Below are 18,819 nucleotides of genomic sequence, written 5' to 3' on the forward strand. Positions count from 1 at the left end.
ATGTTATTTGAAATGTTGGAATTTTTTGTTACATATAGTTTTTCATGTATTGTTTAAGTTTTTGTTTTTTATTTGGCCTGAATATGAATATAGTTCATACTCTTTAGTAGAAATAACCAATCTAACACTAATATTTAAGGATGATAAAAATAGTCTGCAATGTCAATATTTTGGAAGATTTATGAGTTTTAGTTATATATTTGTCTTATAGGCCTAATTAATGAATAGGGATCTGTCATTTTTATCCCTTAATGTTAATGGTTTGAACAATCCAAGGAAGAGATCTAACTTATTGAGGTACTTAAAATTAAACAAACCACAGGTATTTTTTTGCAGGAAACCCATTTCAAAACAGATGATGAACTTATATGGTGTCCAAATGAATACTCAATGACATCCCATTCATCATACAAATCAAAAACTAGAGGAGTAATGATTTTTTGGAAGAAAGATATTATTTTCCCCAAATTATCTTTAATTATGAAGACGAAGAAGGCCTCATGGCATTAGTCACATTGAAATTCAACAATATAATTTGGACACTGGTGAATTATATTGGTTTCCTGGCATTGGGACAAAGACAGTTAAAAAACATCTAGATTATATGAGTAATTCATATAAAGGTAATCTAATAGTAGGAGGAGACTTCAATTGTATATTAAACAATTCTGAGACTACAAATATGAGAAACCTTCGTCTTACTCCCATAGCAAAAACACTAAAAAATGGAGTGAAACCCTTAGTTTAATTGATACTTTCACTTTCAAAGAAGATAACTCCCTATTATTCTCTCATCAAGACTTTAGATTCGGAACTCAAACCAGAATAGATAAATTATTTGTCTCGCAAGAATTGAACACTAAAATAATAAAATTTTCAATAATTCCCTGCCCTCTATCAGACCATAATTCCCTAATTTTAAAACTTCCAACAGATTTTAAAAAATTAACTCACACAACAAGAATACTAGCTTATATCACAAAATTAAGAGAATTTAAACCTTGGTTAGAAACAGAACTACAATTTTTTTTAGATACTAATTATTCTAAAGAGACAAATATAGTTATGATATGGGATGCTTTTAAAGCTTATATTTATGGGAAAACTCTCACATAGTATAAAAATAAATCAAAAGAATGGGAATCAGAATTACACAATATACAAAAACAGCTAATATAGGCAAAACATAATGAGATAGCACCTATGTCTAATAATAAAAAGACAACTGATGAACTAAATAAAAATATAATGAAATTTTAACTCACAAGACTAATTTGGCTCTAGAAAAATTAAAATTAAATGCATATTCTACATCTCCTAGACATTTGCATAACATAGCTTTATGAGTTAAAAAACAAACAACATTATTAATATTTCTCATGAGAGGAAAAAAATAGAAAAGTCTCAGACATAAGTGATATACTTGACGCCTTTAAATATCATTATACAAAACACTTTGGAACTACTAATTCCAATGGTAACAGCTCAGATTTAGAATTACACTTTTTTAATATTAAGAAAGTCCCAGAAACATTAAAACTAGAACTACAGAAACAAACTTCATACAAAGAAATTACAGAAAATATAAAAAAAAGGAATAATAAAGCTCCAGGAATCAATGGTATTATAATAGAAATTTATAAAATTTTTCCAACTTCTATAATTTCACTATTTCACGAAACCTTACTCGAAATTCATACTCATAATATAACACCTCCTTCATGGCATTATTCCTTAATCATACCCATTATTAAAGAAAATAAAAAGTCCACATTATGCAGTTCTTATAGACCTATTTCTCTTCTCAATAATGATTATAAAATATTTATGTCAAGCCTTGTCAACAGAATTAAAAAATTCATTCCTCATATTATAAATGAAGACCAAACAGGTTTCGTTCATAACAGACGTACTAATGATAACATTCAAATAATTCTAACTATTATTGACTTTCTAAATGAAACTAAACAGGAAGCATTACTAGTTGCCCTAGATATAGAAAAAGCCTTTGACTCATTAAAGTGGGATTACTTGTTTAAAATATTAGAACTATATGAATTCCCTCAAACTTTCATTTCACTGATAAAAAATATTTATAAAAATAACCTAGCATATGTTAAACTTGGTCCTTTTACCTCTGAGTCAATAGCTATCTCAAAAGGTACAAAACAAGGATGTCCCCTATCTCCAATTTTATTCGCACTAGCTATTGACCTATTTGCTTCTTCAATTCGTTTAAATCATCCCATAATAAAAGGTATAGATATACATGAACAATATAATACTAAAATTATGCTTTTTGCAGACGATGCACTTCTCACACTGACCTATTCAAAGGAGTCTTTAGAAGAACTGGATGTTCAGGTAGAAAATTTTTACTTAGTTTCAGGCCTATATTTTAATAAAGCAAAATCTAATTGCCTAGTGTTGAATAAAAAAATAAAGTTTCTTTACATTCTAGAAGAACTTTAAAGTTCCCACTAAATTTATCATCAGTGACTCTCTCTAAAATAAAAAATGAGAACTTTTTAAAACTAGAACAAATCATGGAATGTTTAGCTAAAGCATTTGACATATCTTTTTTATGTATAGCAGGACATTTCAGTGAGACTTGAACCTCAGCACTGAAATAAATAGGACATGCTGGAGGGGCAGATTCATAACCCAGAGGCTCCCTTCACTCTGGAATAAAATCCCAGTCCAGGTTAGGCAGAGTCCCTCATTGACTCTCTTCAAGAGGAATCTTGATGAGTGGATGGGGAATCATAGGTTTACCCCAGGTATCACTTCTGTGTCACTGTTAGACAGAGGCACAGTATACTAACTTTGAAAAAGGGCATAGCAAAATTAATTTAAAATGGGTGGTGAAAGCCAAACATACTCTGGCTAGGCTTATAAATGCCCTAGGGCAGATAGCCTAGTATGAACCTATGAACCTATACTTGTAAGACTACAAATGTGGTTTATGTTGCTATGTGCAGCTTGTGTGAACATTTTTACATAGGAAAGACAACAAGAGCATTAAATAAATGTATATATGAACACACATTAGCTATACGTAAAAAAGATATGTCAAACGCTTTAGCTAAACATTATAAAATCCACAGAAAATACCAAATGTCCGTAAAAACAACCTTTTAATGAAACAAATAAACTGAAGCGCTTCACCAAGCACTTTTCGTTCAAGTCATACACGAACTTCATCAGACACCATAAAATCAATTAAAATTATTTAAATACTATGCGTAATACATCAGCTGGTGAATTAATTAGAAAGTTAAAGGAATACAATCCTTGTACCAGTACATACATACTGATACATAATTATTTAGTTCTAATGAAATACTGTTGTAATACTTCAGTCTCCCATTTAATCATACAGGAAATTAGAAACTTATTAAAAAGTTATTAGGAAATTATTAAAAAATTTTAAAAAATATAAAAAGTAAACCACTATAATGCTAAGGCGACAAGACTTTTAAAATGAAGCATAAGGAAGCATAAAGAAAGTATTCTAACATGACCAGCAGCTACTGCAGCAAACCATAGTATAACTCAATTCTTTTGATTCTATTTCTATGTACATATTTATGGACTTTATAATTTTCTACATTCAATTTGTTTGTATTTTTTATCCATATGCATGCGCATACTTATGTATGTAAATGTGTACATAAAAGATTATACTCTTACACATACTATATAAAATATTTATTTATTTATTTGTTTAATTATTTATTTATTTATTTAATTATATTTTAAAAATAACCATCAGGATTACTTTATCTCTATACTATCCTGTTCTTGTGTTATACAACTAATTAATTAATTACCTATGAAGGCTTTTAAGTTTTAGTATAGCCATAATTGAACACATGTCATTAAGGCCCGGCCAAATGTATGCATTTAGTCGGATCTGCCATAGTAATTCTTGCTTTTCAAGTTCTATTTCAACAGGCCCCCCTCTTATATTATACATCAATTGATCCAGGATCCAGAATTTGAATACATGTGTAGGATATTCTAAGATGTGTTTTGCTAATGCATTATCTTGCTTACCTTTATTTATACTATAAGTATGTTCATAAATTCTGTCCCTTATTCTACGGATAGTTTTGCCCACATAAAAACATGGACAGAACTGGCATTTAGCCAGATACACCACCATTTTGGAGTTACAGTTAAATCTACCTTTACTTTTCAGATCCAAATTTTTAATGGTTAGTGTATTATTCACCAAAATGTATTTACAGTAGGGACAGGTTCCACATGTATACATGCCCTTTTTATTATTATTAAAGTTATTAAAGTTATTGTTGTTTTTATGTATACCTTCCAAGAGTTCTTTAAAGTTCCTGTCTCTCCTAACTGTAAATTTTGGTTCTTCCCCTATTTTTTCTATTATTTCTTTACTCTCTTTAAGAATGTTCCAATTTTTGGGGACAATACCTTTCAAAAAATAGAAGTCGGAATTAAATGTCAATATAAAACTGTACTCAAAAGTTGAAGTTCTCTCAGTGGTCATTACTTCTGTGTGGGAATCCATTCTTACACCCATAGAGTCCTCAGAAGTGTTTACTATTAGGACTTGGATCTGTGCTTCCATATTACTTCTCACTATTGGTGTATAAATTCCCCTATTTCTCTTCATTTGGACTTCATCTATTAAATTATCTAACATGGTGTTTGGATAAGCTCTTCTAAGGAACATCTTCCTCAAATTATTACATTCCTCTTGGAAATCATCCTCTCTTGAAATCATTCTTGCTGCCCTAACTAGTTGTCCCTTGACAACTGACTTTTTTTGAAACATAGGGTGGGCGCTGGAGAAATGTAAGAAAGTATTAGAGTAGGATGGTTTCCTATAAATTCGAGTCTCATACTTCTTCTCAATGTTGTTTTTAGTCAAAAGTACATCTAGAAATGAGATTTGTTTCTCCTCAAAGTTATATGTTAACTCAAGGAAATCAGTGCTGTCATTCAAATATTTTACTAAACACTCTGCCTGGCTTTGGTTTCCCTTAAGTAATATAAATATATCATCCAGGTACCGGGTGTAGTAAATAATTTGACAGTTAATATGTTCCTTGTTAAATATGTAGTATTTCTCCCAATAATTCATAACCAGATTGGCAAAACTTGATCCGCAGGGTGACCCCATTGCCACTCCGCTTTTTTGGTGAAAGAAGTTGTTTTTAAAGGTAAAGTAATTATGGGCCAGTACTATACTTAATAACTCTTCAACTAGCACTAATTCTGATGAAGATGCTCCTTTTTCTTTAATATTCAAAATCACCCACTCAATACCTACATCTTGTGGTATTGAGGTATAGAGATCTTTTACATCGATTGTGAGTAGGTTATTATCTTCATCAAACCCTATATTATTTATCCTTTCCAAAAAAGACCAAGAGTCTTTGCTTATACAGGTTTCTAGATTTACATATTTCTGAAGAATCTTATCCACTACCTTAGCACATGCATAGGTTGCACTATTCCTGCCATCTACTATTGGTCTAAGGGGTGGATTACTCAAATCCTTATGTATTTTTGGTACCCCGAATATAACTGGAGCAATAGGTGATGGCATTATTAAGTAATTGTATAACTCAATGTTAATTCTCTGTTCTATAAATAAATCATTTATATAGATTTTTATTCTGTTGTTGGCCTGATTATATTCATTAATGGATACATGATTATAAGACTCAGATGTCAACATTAATTCAATTCTGTTTTCATAATCTACCTGGTCCATGAAAACCAGACCCCCACCCTTGTCTGGTTTCATGATATGGGCTCTAGTGTCTTTCAAGTATTTTATCCAGGTTTATTCTTCATTTGTAAGGTTATTCCTCACTCTACCATTCCCTCTTAAGTTATCCATATGTCTGAAATCAAGTTCACACATTTTTTCGAAGGTGTATAACGAGTTATGCAATGGTGGGTTATAAGTACTTGCAATTCTAAATTCATTCTTATCCATTTTACTCACATTACCCAACAAAACTGCCAAGTTTAGTTTTCTTACAAAGATTTTTAAGTCCAAAATGCAGTTCGTGACATTCAGTCTTTTAGTAGGAATAAATATAAGGCCCTTTGCTAATAAATTAGCTAGTTCAACTGGGACATGGACCGAGGAATAATTATATATTGAAAAGTCCCCCTCAGAGTTAGTCACAATCAGGGGGGAAGTATCCGGAAACAGTTGATTTATTTCCATTTGTTGTGTCTCTTTCTCTGGTTCCGTGTATTCTGCATTCGACCCCTCTGAAAACCCTGTTGGTTACCCCTCTGGTTATTGTTAAATTGGGGGTTGGGTTTAACTTGGTTTTGTAGACGTTGACTTCTACGAGGCCCCTCATCAATATTATCATCTTCCATTTGAGTATTCCTATCAGAACATGCTCCCTGTGCATTGTTGATTGTTTCGAAAAAGTGGCCATCATTATCTAAATTTGCACAGTTTTGTCCATTCATAGCTTGTTGGTTGTTATTCACATTTCCTTTCTCTTCTTTTCCATACCCTCCTATTTTCCATTGTTGTTCTGGGGGTGGGGTAGGATAGGCCAACCCATTTTCATACTGTACACCATCTCAATTTAATTTCTTATATTTAGTTGTTCTCGCTTTGTCAATAACAGAATCAATGGTTTGAAATATACGTGTATATTCATATTTATATCTTGAAAAATCAGGGTGTGTTTTAATTTGAGTGTCCAAGTCAGTTATATTGACCTTTAGTTCTTCAGTTGTTTTACCATAATTCACTTTCATTACATCTAAAAGTTCAAGTCCTTGTTTATTAAATAATTTAACTAAGTCCAAGTGGAATTGGGACCCTGCTATCAGGCCTGTTGGAAAATGACAGGTCCTGAGTCCCTTTGGTACCTGTTCTAATCTCAGACATTCATTAAAGTAATCAATCTCCAACGATAGTTTCTTATATTTTAGCAGAATATGATCAAAATGGTTCATTAAATCTATTATATTTGATTCTTCCCTAGCCGGACTTACCATTGTGGCTGCTGGATTCTTTTTAGTCAAGCCCATAGGAACAGCAAGCCATTCATTAAGGTCAGGTAATCCAATAAGCCCTGGGTTCAACTGCACGCTGCTTCGTGTAGTATTGCTGCCACTGTTACTTTGTTCAACATGGGATAACCTTCTTCCATCTGTAGGATCTGAAACTGAAGGAGAAAGCATATGCTCTCCACAAGGGATAGTACTTGAATATTTGAATGACAGCACTGATTTCCTTGAGTTAACATATAACTTTGAGGAGAAACAAATCTCATTTCTAGATGTACTTTTGACTAAAAACAACATTGAGAAGAAGTATGAGACTCGAATTTATAGGAAACCATCCTACTCTAATACTTTCTTACATTTCTCCAGAGCCCACCCTATGTTTCAAAAAAAGTCAGTTGTCAAGGGACAACTAGTTAGGGCAGCAAGAATGATTTCAAGAGAGGATGATTTCCAAGAGGAATGTAATAATTTGAGGAAGATGTTCCTTAGAAGAGCTTATCCAAACACCATGTTAGATAATTTAATAGATGAAGTCCAAATGAAGAGAAATAGGGGAATTTATACACCAATAGTGAGAAGTAATATGGAAGCACAGATCCAAGTCCTAATAGTAAACACTTCTGAGGACTCTATGGGTGTAAGAATGGATTCCCACACAGAAGTAATGACCACTGAGAGAACTCCAACTTTTGAGTACAGTTTTATATTGACATTTAATTCCGACTTCTATTTTTTGAAAGGTATTGTCTCCAAAAATTGGAACATTCTTAAAGAGAGTAAAGAAATAATAGAAAAAATAGGGGAAGAACCAAAATTTACAGTTAGGAGAGACAGGAACTTTAAAGAACTCTTGGAAGGTATACATAAAAACAACAATAACTTTAATAACTTTAATAATAATAAAAAGGGCATGTATACATGTGGAACCTGTCCCTACTGTAAATACATTTTGGTGAATAATACACTAACCATTAAAAATTTGGATCTGAAAAGTAAAGGTAGATTTAACTGTAACTCCAAAATGGTGGTGTATCTGGCTAAATGCCAGTTCTGTCCATGTTTTATGTGGGCAAAACTATCCGTAGAATAAGGGACAGAATTTATGAACATACTTATAGTATAAATAAAGGTAAGCAAGATAATGCATTAGCAAAACACATCTTAGAATATCCTACACATGTATTCAAATTCTGGATCCTGGATCAATTGATGTATAATATAAGAGGGGGGCCTGTTGAAATAGAACTTGAAAAGCAAGAATTACTATGGCAGATCCGACTAAATGCATACATTTGGCCGGGCCTTAACGACATGTGTTCAATTATGGCTATACTAAAACTTAAAAGCCTTCATAGGTAATTAATTAATTAGTTGTATAACACAAGAACAGGATAATATAGAGATAAAGTAATCCTGATGGTTATTTTTAAAATATAATAAAATAAATAAATAAATAATTAAACAAATAAATAAATAAATATTTTATATAGTATGTGTAAGAGTATAATCTTTTATGTACACATTTACATACATAAGTATGCGCATGCATATGGATAAAAAATACAAACAAATTGAATGTAGAAAATTATAAAGTCCACAAATATGTACATAGAAATAGAATCAAAAGAATTGAGTTATACTATGGTTTGCTGCAGTAGCTGCTGGTCATGTTAGAATACTTTCTTTATGCTTCCTTATGCTTCATTTTAAAAGTCTTGTCGCCTTAGCATTATAGTGGTTTACTTTTTATATTTTTTAATATTTTTTTAATAATTTCCTAATAACTTTTTAATAAGTTTCTAATTTCCTGTATGATTAAATGGGAGACTGAAGTATTACAACAGTATTTCATTAGAACTAAATAATTATGTATCAGTATGTATGTACTGGTACAAGGATTGTATTCCTTTAACTTTCTAATTAATTCACCAGCTAATGTATTACACATAGTATTTAAATAATTTTAATTGATTTTATGGTGTCTGATGAAGTTCGTGTATGACTTGAACGAAAAGTGCTTGGTGAAGCGCTTCAGTTTATTTGTTTCATTAAAAGGTTGTTTTTACGGACATTTAGCTAAACATTCCATTATTTGTTCTAGTTTTAAAAAGTTCTCATTTTTTATTTTAGAGAGAGTCAATGATGATAAATTTAGTGGGAACTTTAAAGTTCTTCTAAAATGTAAAGAAACCTTATGGCAGATTTTACTAAATGCAGATCAGCTTCCTGGATTAAATGATATGATTAATATAAAGTGCTTTTTACAAGCACAAAGATTATAATCACAATTTTACATCTTTAAGTGTTGATTTTTTATTTTTTCAGGAAAAAGTGATGTGCTTTTAACTGTTTGAATAATATATTAAGTGATTTATGCATTTTATCGGTTCATTTGATCACATGTGACACAGCAGTTATTATTTAAATGTTGGAAAATGTATGGATGTTTATTTTCTAAAGAAGTTCATGTCTATTAAGTTGGACGAAAGTGCTAAACAAGGTTGTGGTATCTTTCTTCAAATCCATATACTGGCAGTGTTTTTAACATAGAAGAAATACTAAATATTAACTATAACAATATCATTAACTCCTTAAATATTCATATCACAAAACAGAACAAAATCTGTACTTTGAAGACAGATTACAATTAATATAAATTATATTATTACCAAAAATACTCTGCATAGCTCAAGCTATTCCCAGGTTCCCAGACAAACTTATACTAAAAAAAAAATAAACGCAATATTATTAAAATTCCTTTGGTATCCTAACAAAAACAGAATAGCTATCACACATCATATCAGACCTTGGGACCAAGGAGGAATTAACTTTCCTGATGTAGAAACTTATATTAGAGCATCCATCTTTAGAATTGTTATCAAATGGATAGATCCTAGCTACTCTTCCAACTGGAAAGAATTACTCACTACTATTTATTTGAATGAAAATTCTTTGATAAAAAATGCTATGTTAGATGGTTATACCAATACACCTTGGCGTATTCTTTGTATATGTATTCAATATAACTTAACAAATCCTACTAATTTAACTTTTATAAACTATATCTTTAATACATTTAAAACATTTATTATGACTAATTCAGACATAAGGATTTGGATGAATATTCTAACTCCTTTTAGTTCTACAAAGGGTTTTTTTAATAAGACACATAAAAATATCTTAATTTCATGGGAAACTAAAAATTTTATTTGTTGGCAACACTGCATTAAAAATTTAACTCCAGTTGATAGCCAACAAATAGCCAATACTTTTGATTTATCTTCATCTGATTGGTTATTATTTCAAAATATAATACTGTATACATCTGATTTGTGCAGAACAATTAGTAGTTCTCCTTTTAAAGACAAGCCAAGCTTTATAAAATATTTAAATGAAATCATATATGATAACCTTAACTGGAAAAATTCAATTTCAAATCCATACAAATTATTAATAATTTATAAAGTTAAACTTAAGCAAATTTTTGGGAATTTTATTACTAAAGGGCACTTAAATAATCTAACTTTAGAAAACAAAATCAATCTATTGTACTCTGTTAAATTAACATCTAATACTCAATTCTGGAGAATATATACTTGGAAATTTCTGCACAGATCATTGTACACACCAAATAGACTTAGTAAATTTGCTTCTTCTAATACTATATTTTGCTGGAGATGTTTACAAAACTGTAAAGCTGATTGGATACATATATTCCATGATTGCATCAAACTTAAAAAATATTGGGAAGATATTAGTAATTTTTTGCGAGCTTTATTTTCAGACACCTTTGTATTAACTAAATCTCTAATCTTTTTGAATGTTAACGAAAAAATAGAAACAAATAGAAAATATTTATATTTATTATGGACTATTCTAGCAGTGGCTAGGAAATGCATTTCTAGGAAATGGAATTCCAATTCTGAACCAACTTATGAAGAATTTTTGAACTTCTTGAGTGAAACTGCATTGATGGAAGTCAAAGTAAAAGAGTCAAGGATTATCCCTAAGAAATGGAGCAACAATCCATGGAAGAAAGTAACTCATCTTATCGAAACACTGATAATGGTCTCGATCTCTTCTTGAAAACATGGTATTAAGAAGATGAAAGGAAAACTTTTGTTAATATTTACAGTTTAATTTTTCTTTTGGATAATTTGCAAGTAGTCATTTGTTAAATCTTCAAGAAAAACAATAAAAATATATGAGTAAAAAAAAAATCTGGACAAAGGCCCATAGAAATTAGATACAACTGGCCAAAAATCTAGACACTGATAGACATAAAATTTGCGTACATAATTATGTAATCCCTCCCACTGCTATAGAATTGTGGGATACCAACATTCAAAACGCAAATTAAAGAACAGATAAAATATTAAACACAAAATATAACCAGATTCCCACAGGAAAAAGATGCTCTTGAAACAGCAACTTAAATCTCACACCTGCCTTTTGACATTTGCTGATTACAAGGATAAACATGCTTCTTTTCTGCCCAGTGTACATTAAATAATTTTCCATGTATATTTTGTTGTCCACAATTTTTAATATTTTTCCTTTCTTCCACAGTTTTGACAAGAACAGCCCTTTCTCCCAGTATGGCTGCATCTTTAATAATATAGGACTTTGCTGCTTTCTCGTGAGCAGGTTTGGTCAAGACAACCAGACTCAGGGTCTAGGCTGTGGATTTAATGGTCCAAGTACAAAACAGGGAACCAAAGATGGTCTGAAATGGAAACTGTATGCTCTAGAAACCCCTAATACCTCAGCAAATAATGGCAAACTATTCTCCATCATTGAGGTTTATAATGTCACTACCGGCAGGATACATAGTGTAGTGTAGTGTGTGTGTGTGTGTGTGTGTGTGTGTGTGTGTGTGTGTGTGTGTGTGTGTGTGTTTGTGTGAGTGTGTGTGTGTGTGTGTGTGTGTGTGTGTGTGTGTGTGTGTGTGTGTGTGTGTGTGTGTGTGTGTGCACACTGGTAACTCAGATGCTACAAAAGCAACCAGTAGTTATGCAAAAGCTTTCTACAGCTACACACTTGCACTTAGCTACAGAAAAGAAATATACCTCTCAACTGTCCAGATTTTTGCCTTGTATTTTTGGTATATTCCTCATAAAATCTGTGGTTTTCTGACATATCATTGAGGGTTGAAATCATGAAATAATGACAGATATCTGACCTTGTCAGTTCACAACCTTTGGAAAATGCATATTAACTCAAAATCTATTTTTTCTAGCAACCTTCCAAATCTGTCCCTATTTTTGTGTCTTTACTCCCCATAAATTTTTGTCTTTGTCCAGATTTCTTGAGCTAAGAGGTTGACGGGTATGACAAGAAACACCAAAAGTACCGATAGTTATATATTAAAAGTGCTTGCCAATGGCTTTGATTTTGGCTTCGGAAAAAAGTCAAGTGAAAACAGTTATACCAGTAGCAGTATTAAATATTTTTCCCATCACCTAGCCATCTGCTGCCATTACTGGTATTCTTAAGGATACCACTGCTGATAACACAGCATCCAACATAAGTTTTCAAATCAAACTTAGGACTGTTAGGAATTGGACACCTTTCATTCCAGTCAGCAAGCTAGCCATACAACGAAAAACACTTCATGACTAATTACCAGTAAACGAGTATTGCATTCTTTTGCAATACTCTAATCTCACCTTCTGTTTTGTTTTAATTTATCGATATTTTTGCTTCCTCTTCAACTGTAAACACCCAAACCACCTGGTAATTGACGTGTCCTCTTTGATTAGTAGCCACTGCAAGTTGTGGGCTGGCTGCAGCCGTAAACAACTTTTCTTTAAGCTCTCCCAGAAACAGTAAAAGTACTGACAGTTTTATATTAAAAGTAGTTGTTAATGGCCTTGATTTTGCCTTTGGAAAAAAAAGTGAAGTGAGGTGAGAACAGCTATACCAATAGCAGTATTAAATATCTTTCCATCACCCGGCCATCCACTGCCATTACTGGCATTCTTAAGGAAACCACTCCTGATAACACAGCATCCAACATACACTTTCAAATCAAAGTCAGGACTGCTAGGAAGCAGGTACCTTACATTCCAGTCAGCAATCTAGCCATACAACAGAAAAACACTTAATGACTAATTACCAGTAAACAAGGATTGCATTCTTTAGAACTATTCAGCTGTCCTGTTGCAAACAAATACAGTAGTGTTTCAGTTAAAACATCTGATGGTGTAACATTATCTCTCTGAAGTAACCCAATGACTAAACCCTATAATCTTTCAGTGATCCAGGATTCTCACTTAAAGGTCAATAACTTATACTTGAACGAAAGCACAAAATTATGAATTAGCTGTACTGCAAACTATTATGGGATCCTTCGCGAATAACAGTAGAAGAAGAAACTATAACTATACAATGTGGAAAGATGCAAATGGTAAAATGACAGCTTAACAGACCTCAGTTTTATTACTAGAAAAAATAATCTTGTTAATTAGAGCTGTACACTCCATCCAAATATATCATGGTGCCAAACAGAAGTATATACTCATTTAATCAAAATGCACTTTTGGTTAGAGAAACCACCATAATCACCTCATAAGCCATTGACTTAAGTCGATTCAGCCAGTCATCTGCGAGGTCAAGCACTGTCTGCAGGTCAAAGTCATCATGTTTTAGTCTTAAGGCAGCTTGTACGATCTGGGTGAGGTTTACTGTCCTGACCTTGTATATATAGCCATCCAGGGGTGTCATGTGAGGCTTGTCATGCACTGTTGGAAGTGGCTGGCTGTTGGATAGAAGCATCATGAAAAAAGAAGTTATTAACATGTGATTAAGTTTAGACCTTTATCAAAACATTTTGAGCACTGCATCCTTCTGGACGTGAAATGTTTCTTCCCAGTTTTTGAGAACACATTGCAATGAACAGAAAGCTTACTCCTAAATTCATAAAGGAGACAAAGTAAGATACTGAAGACAGTGAAAGAGCTACCTACTGTAATTTCAAGACCTGAGTTATAAAACAGTACAAAAAATGTAAAACGCCCAGTGTCAAAAATTGCTATTCTCCCTTCAAAATTGTTTTTTTTTTTGGTGTCCCAAGCACATCTCACCCCCCCACCACCACCCAATGTGGATATCAAATCCCCTAAACTATACACCTGCTAAACTTTCATACACCTGCTCTGATATAGCCATGCCTCAGACAAAATTGACTACTTTGAGAAACAGCTTGGCCCTTGGACTTAGTATATACAGCTCTGCATTTTCACTCATTCATTCTCACTGTTCCATGACTCACACTTAAAAGACTCTCAGAATATCAGATGGTTAACCAGTGGAAGAAGCACTTTGGAACCTAAGCCTCAGAAGTATGTTGCAGTGCACTGAATACCCTGTCCTGCCTACTTCCATGCACAAATGCATATCTTTTGCATACATCACCCAATTCCTGCCTGTGTTTACCTGCCTCAGTGCTGGGTAAAGTGAATTTAGCATAAATGACCCTTGGTATTACTGGACTGACAAAATCCTACAGTACCATGAGCACTAAATAAAACCTGAAACTTACAGATATTCTAGGGGTTCTATTGGATCTCTCCTTGACCTTCCATAACACAGCCATAACTAGGGTGGGGGAAGGACTGGTGCCCAAGGTACAAGCCATCAGGGGAAATGGTCAGCAGGGGTCACTGGTGCCAGAGTGACAATTTTGCATTTATGGTTGAGCTGAAACCCTGAAGAGCTCATTGCAAGATGAGTGTGTTTGCTTGTAACTACAGAAAGCTGCTTGTTACAGTTAAGTAGCTTGCTACAGATGTTGGGTCAGAAAAGAGTTACAAATACCTCTTTGTATAGTCACGTCACAGCTTCAACTCTGATCCTCAAAATGATGTCCTATTAGCCAGCTTATACATCCAAATCAAGTCTGGTACATTATACCAAAAAACTTTTCACTACCATATGCCACAGAAGCAAATATAAAAAGTGTCGTTATCCCAGAAACAGAATAAGAACTCCTCCTTCTACCAGGTCACTTAAACATATGGCTTAATGTTTGCAAATGTGTTAATAAAAAAATGCAGGTTCTTCTTTCTGATAAGCAGATAAGACACCAATTCAATGTATTGCCCTTTCAAAAGTAAATGGGTTAATGGGTTACCAGTTGCTGAAACAGCATTTTGTCAGCTTTCCTCACTTCTGCACAATATAATTTATCTTAATAATTGCCCAGCACTTTTCAGTAAACTGTTCTTAGCCAACTATCTCTAATGCATAGGATTCAAAACTGATGGCTCAGACCGATTCATAATAATATCAAGATTTACTATTAGCAATAGTAAAAGAACATTTTTAAGATCGTGCTTGCAATCTGGAATTTGTCACCCTCCAATTTAAGGAATCAACTAATGTAGCATACAAAGCAGGCCTTCTACCTCACCTCCAGGTACAATCGATCTGCACTGGCTTTGAAGGTAACTGTAATCACAAGGCAAAAATAATTAATCAATCTGCCCAGTCCTGCTTCTATTCTGTGCAATTCTAAACAAATAGAAATATGCTGTAAGTTATATGCACTTGTTCAACTGGATTTGATTGCTTTATACACTTAATTCTATATGAGGTCATGTAACATTCAAAGTCAAAAAAGTTTTAGTGACTCCTATTATTGTTGTGCCTTTGAACGAGGTTGTTGCAAGGGTCCATGATCTAGCCACTGTTACATGATAAGCAAACACAAATAAATAAACGTGTTCTTGTGTGTGTGTGTGTGTGTGTGTGTGTGTGTGTGTGTGTGTGTGTGTGTGTGTGTGTGTGTGTGTGTGTGTGTGTGTGTGTGTATGTATGCATGTGTACGTGGTGTGTATGTCTGTGTATGCATGCGCACACATACGTATGTGTGATATGTGTGTGCGTATGTGCATGCATGCATGTGCGGTAGTGAGAAAAAAATGTAATAAAACAAGAAATGTTTCTTTTTATCAAAATGAAAACCTGTGAAAAGTGAACTAGTGTAGTAAAGCAGTATCAAATTAAAAATGTGCAGAAATACTCATTTAAATAATAAAGTAAAATAAGCTGCATTATACTTACCTTTTCAATAAAACAAATTTTAAAGAAAACATGTAAAATGGTATATAACTATTTGCCACTGTGAAAACATAGTATAGATTAAAGCTACAATCTAGCTGGGAAAACGTGTGCATTCTGGCTAGGTTAGTCACTTGAAGATGATGGTGTCTTATTTGATCAGTAGTTTGTTAGGCCTTTCCCACCACTTACCACTTACCACACTTTTCGGCCACCAAACCAGGACTGAAACACTAAAGGTTGATGAGTGTCAATATTCACCAAGGATATTTACACCACCAGGCTAGTTGCAAAACACAAAGTGTCTGAAATTCTCCAGGTGCAACTAACACTAGGTAAAACTGCAATCCAAATTGTAGCTTGCTACAGATCCCCCACCATACCTCAAGATTCTCACTACACCTTTATAAACATACTGGAAAATATTAAGATAGAACCAAACACCCTAATACTGGGTGATTTTAACTACCCTGCCATTAACTAGGAAAACTACTCATGTACCAACACCTTTGCCCAACGGTTCTTGGAATTCATAAATTCCAATGCCCTGGATCAACTAATACATAGTCCCACCAGGGGCTCCAATATCCTAGACCTGGTCATTACCAACATGGGAAATCGATGCTCCACATCTATGGTCACCCCCTCATTAGTCAGATCTGACCATAAGCTAATCACCCTTAGTATCCACATCCCATCCCCACCCCTCAGTAAGGAAACCTCCATAAAAAAATTCTCCAAAGCCAACTTCATGCTACTCAAGTCAGAAGTGACAAACTTCGTGACACCCATGCAGATGGGAGCTGAAAGTTCAACTGCTGAATCCTACACTAAGGCACTGCACGAGCACATTCACTCATGCATGAATCGTGCCATCCCAAATAGAACCAAGATGCTCTCCCAAAAAAAGGAAGCCAATCTGGTGGTCCCCTGCCATAAACAAACTTTACAACAAAAAGAAGAAACTGTTGCAGAAAAGAGGAAAATCCCAGGATGCAAAAAACTCCCTTACAGCCTCAGTAAGAATATGAGATCCCTCATACAATCCTCCAAAGCTAGTTATGAAAATAAAATTGCCAAAGATTCCAAAGACAACTGCAAGGCATTCTATAACTATGTCAAGAATCTAAATGGCAATGCTCAGATCTGCTTTGAGCTAAAACAGAATGGCATTAATTATACTGATCCCAAGGATATTGCCAATATCCTGGCAGATCGAATCAGTGCCAACTTCATCCCCCTCTCATCCCATAAATGGCCCATCTCAATACCGGAAGATTTCCAAATTCCGGTAATAATAGCCACACAGGTAAAAAACGCACTCTCCAAAGTTAAGAACACAGAATCCATGGGACCAGATGACATCCCGGGCTGTGTACTACATGAACTACAATATGAACTGGCACCTCACCTAAGTGCCATGTTTAATCATAGTCTCACCTCAGGTTTCGTGCCCACTGAGTGGCACAGAGCTACAGTTATCCCACAAGGGGGGATCCACCTTAGATCCCAGAAACTACTGTCCCATCAGTCTGACAAGCCTTATCTGCAAGGCCATGCAGCATATTATCATGAAACTTATAAACAAAGACATTGGCAAACTTCAAACACTGGACCCCACCCAGTTTGGGTTCGTGAAGGGCCGATCTTGTCTCCTGAACCTGATTGGCTTCTTCAAATCAGTCTCCAGAGCCGTGGACAAGGGTAAGGTGGTCCACACAGCCTATCTAGACCTTGCCAAGGCCTTTGACACGACACCATCCCCCACTCTGGAATCATAGATAAACTTACTAAGCTGGGCATTAGTCCCTACGCCACCCAATGGGCTGCTAACTGGCTTACTGATGGAACCCACACTGTAAAAGTAGCCGACTCCAAATCCAGCTCCAGACAAGTGACAAGTGGAGTATCTCAGGGTTCAGTCCTGGGACCACTCTTGCTTGGCATCTACTTCTCTGAAGTACGGGCCAACACTAAGGGACTCTGGCTAACAAAGTTCGCAGATGACTGCAAACTGGGAGCTGTTATTGAATCCCCAAATTATGTGGATATTCTACAAAAGGGCCTTACAGAAACAGATGCTTGGTGCCAGAGCCATGGGCTCAAGCTCAATGCCATGAAATGTACAGTTATCTCCTTTGGGAAAAAACATGTATCCATGAATTACCATATAGGTGGCAATACACTAAACAACGAAAGTGTGATAAGAGACTTAGGGATACAGGTGGACAGTGGTCTCACCTTCGATAACCACATTGCCACAACAATCAGGAAATCCTTCTATGTGGCACACCTCATCACTAAGGGCTTTTCATCCAGAAAAAAAGGAGGTCATTGCCCCACTGTACTCATCCCTCATTAGACCCATTATAGAATACAACGCCCCGTTTGATATGTACCTCTCAAGACATCTGCAACAACTGGAAAGGCTGTAGAAATACCTCACTAAAAGAATCACAGGCCTAAAGGAGATGCCCTACACTGACCGCCTTAAAAAACTCCAGCTATACTCTGTCGCATATCGTCTACTCAGAGGCGATCTCTGCTTAACATACAAGGCCATGTCAAACCCAGAGCTGTTGGACATGTTACACTTAAAGAAATCCCAATCCCTCAGAGCCACATGCTCCAGGGATCTAAACCTTGTCATCACAATAAACAAAACTTGCTGGAGGGATAGGTTCCTGACCCAGAGACTCATCAGACTCTGGAATAGATTGCCCA

The 18,819-nt window shown here is 34.4% G+C and overlaps 1 protein-coding gene across 5 annotated transcripts in view; it reads right to left on the bottom strand.

Annotated features, from left to right (window-relative positions):
- Positions 1 to 18,819, bottom strand: part of DYSF (dysferlin) — a 3,914,743-nt gene that overhangs the window by 1,839,017 nt on the left and 2,056,907 nt on the right. For all 5 annotated transcript variants that reach the window (XM_044064060.1, XM_044064063.1, XM_044064061.1 and 2 more), the window contains one exon: positions 13,600 to 13,792. In XM_044064060.1, the coding sequence (XP_043919995.1) occupies positions 13,600 to 13,792 (193 nt within the window). The remainder of the gene's footprint in view (positions 1 to 13,599; positions 13,793 to 18,819) is intronic.

This window comes from Protopterus annectens, chromosome 2.part2 (genome assembly GCF_019279795.1).
Source record: "Protopterus annectens isolate FY-2018-M chromosome 2.part2, PAN1.0, whole genome shotgun sequence".
Classification (NCBI taxonomy): Eukaryota; Metazoa; Chordata; order Ceratodontiformes; family Protopteridae; genus Protopterus; species Protopterus annectens.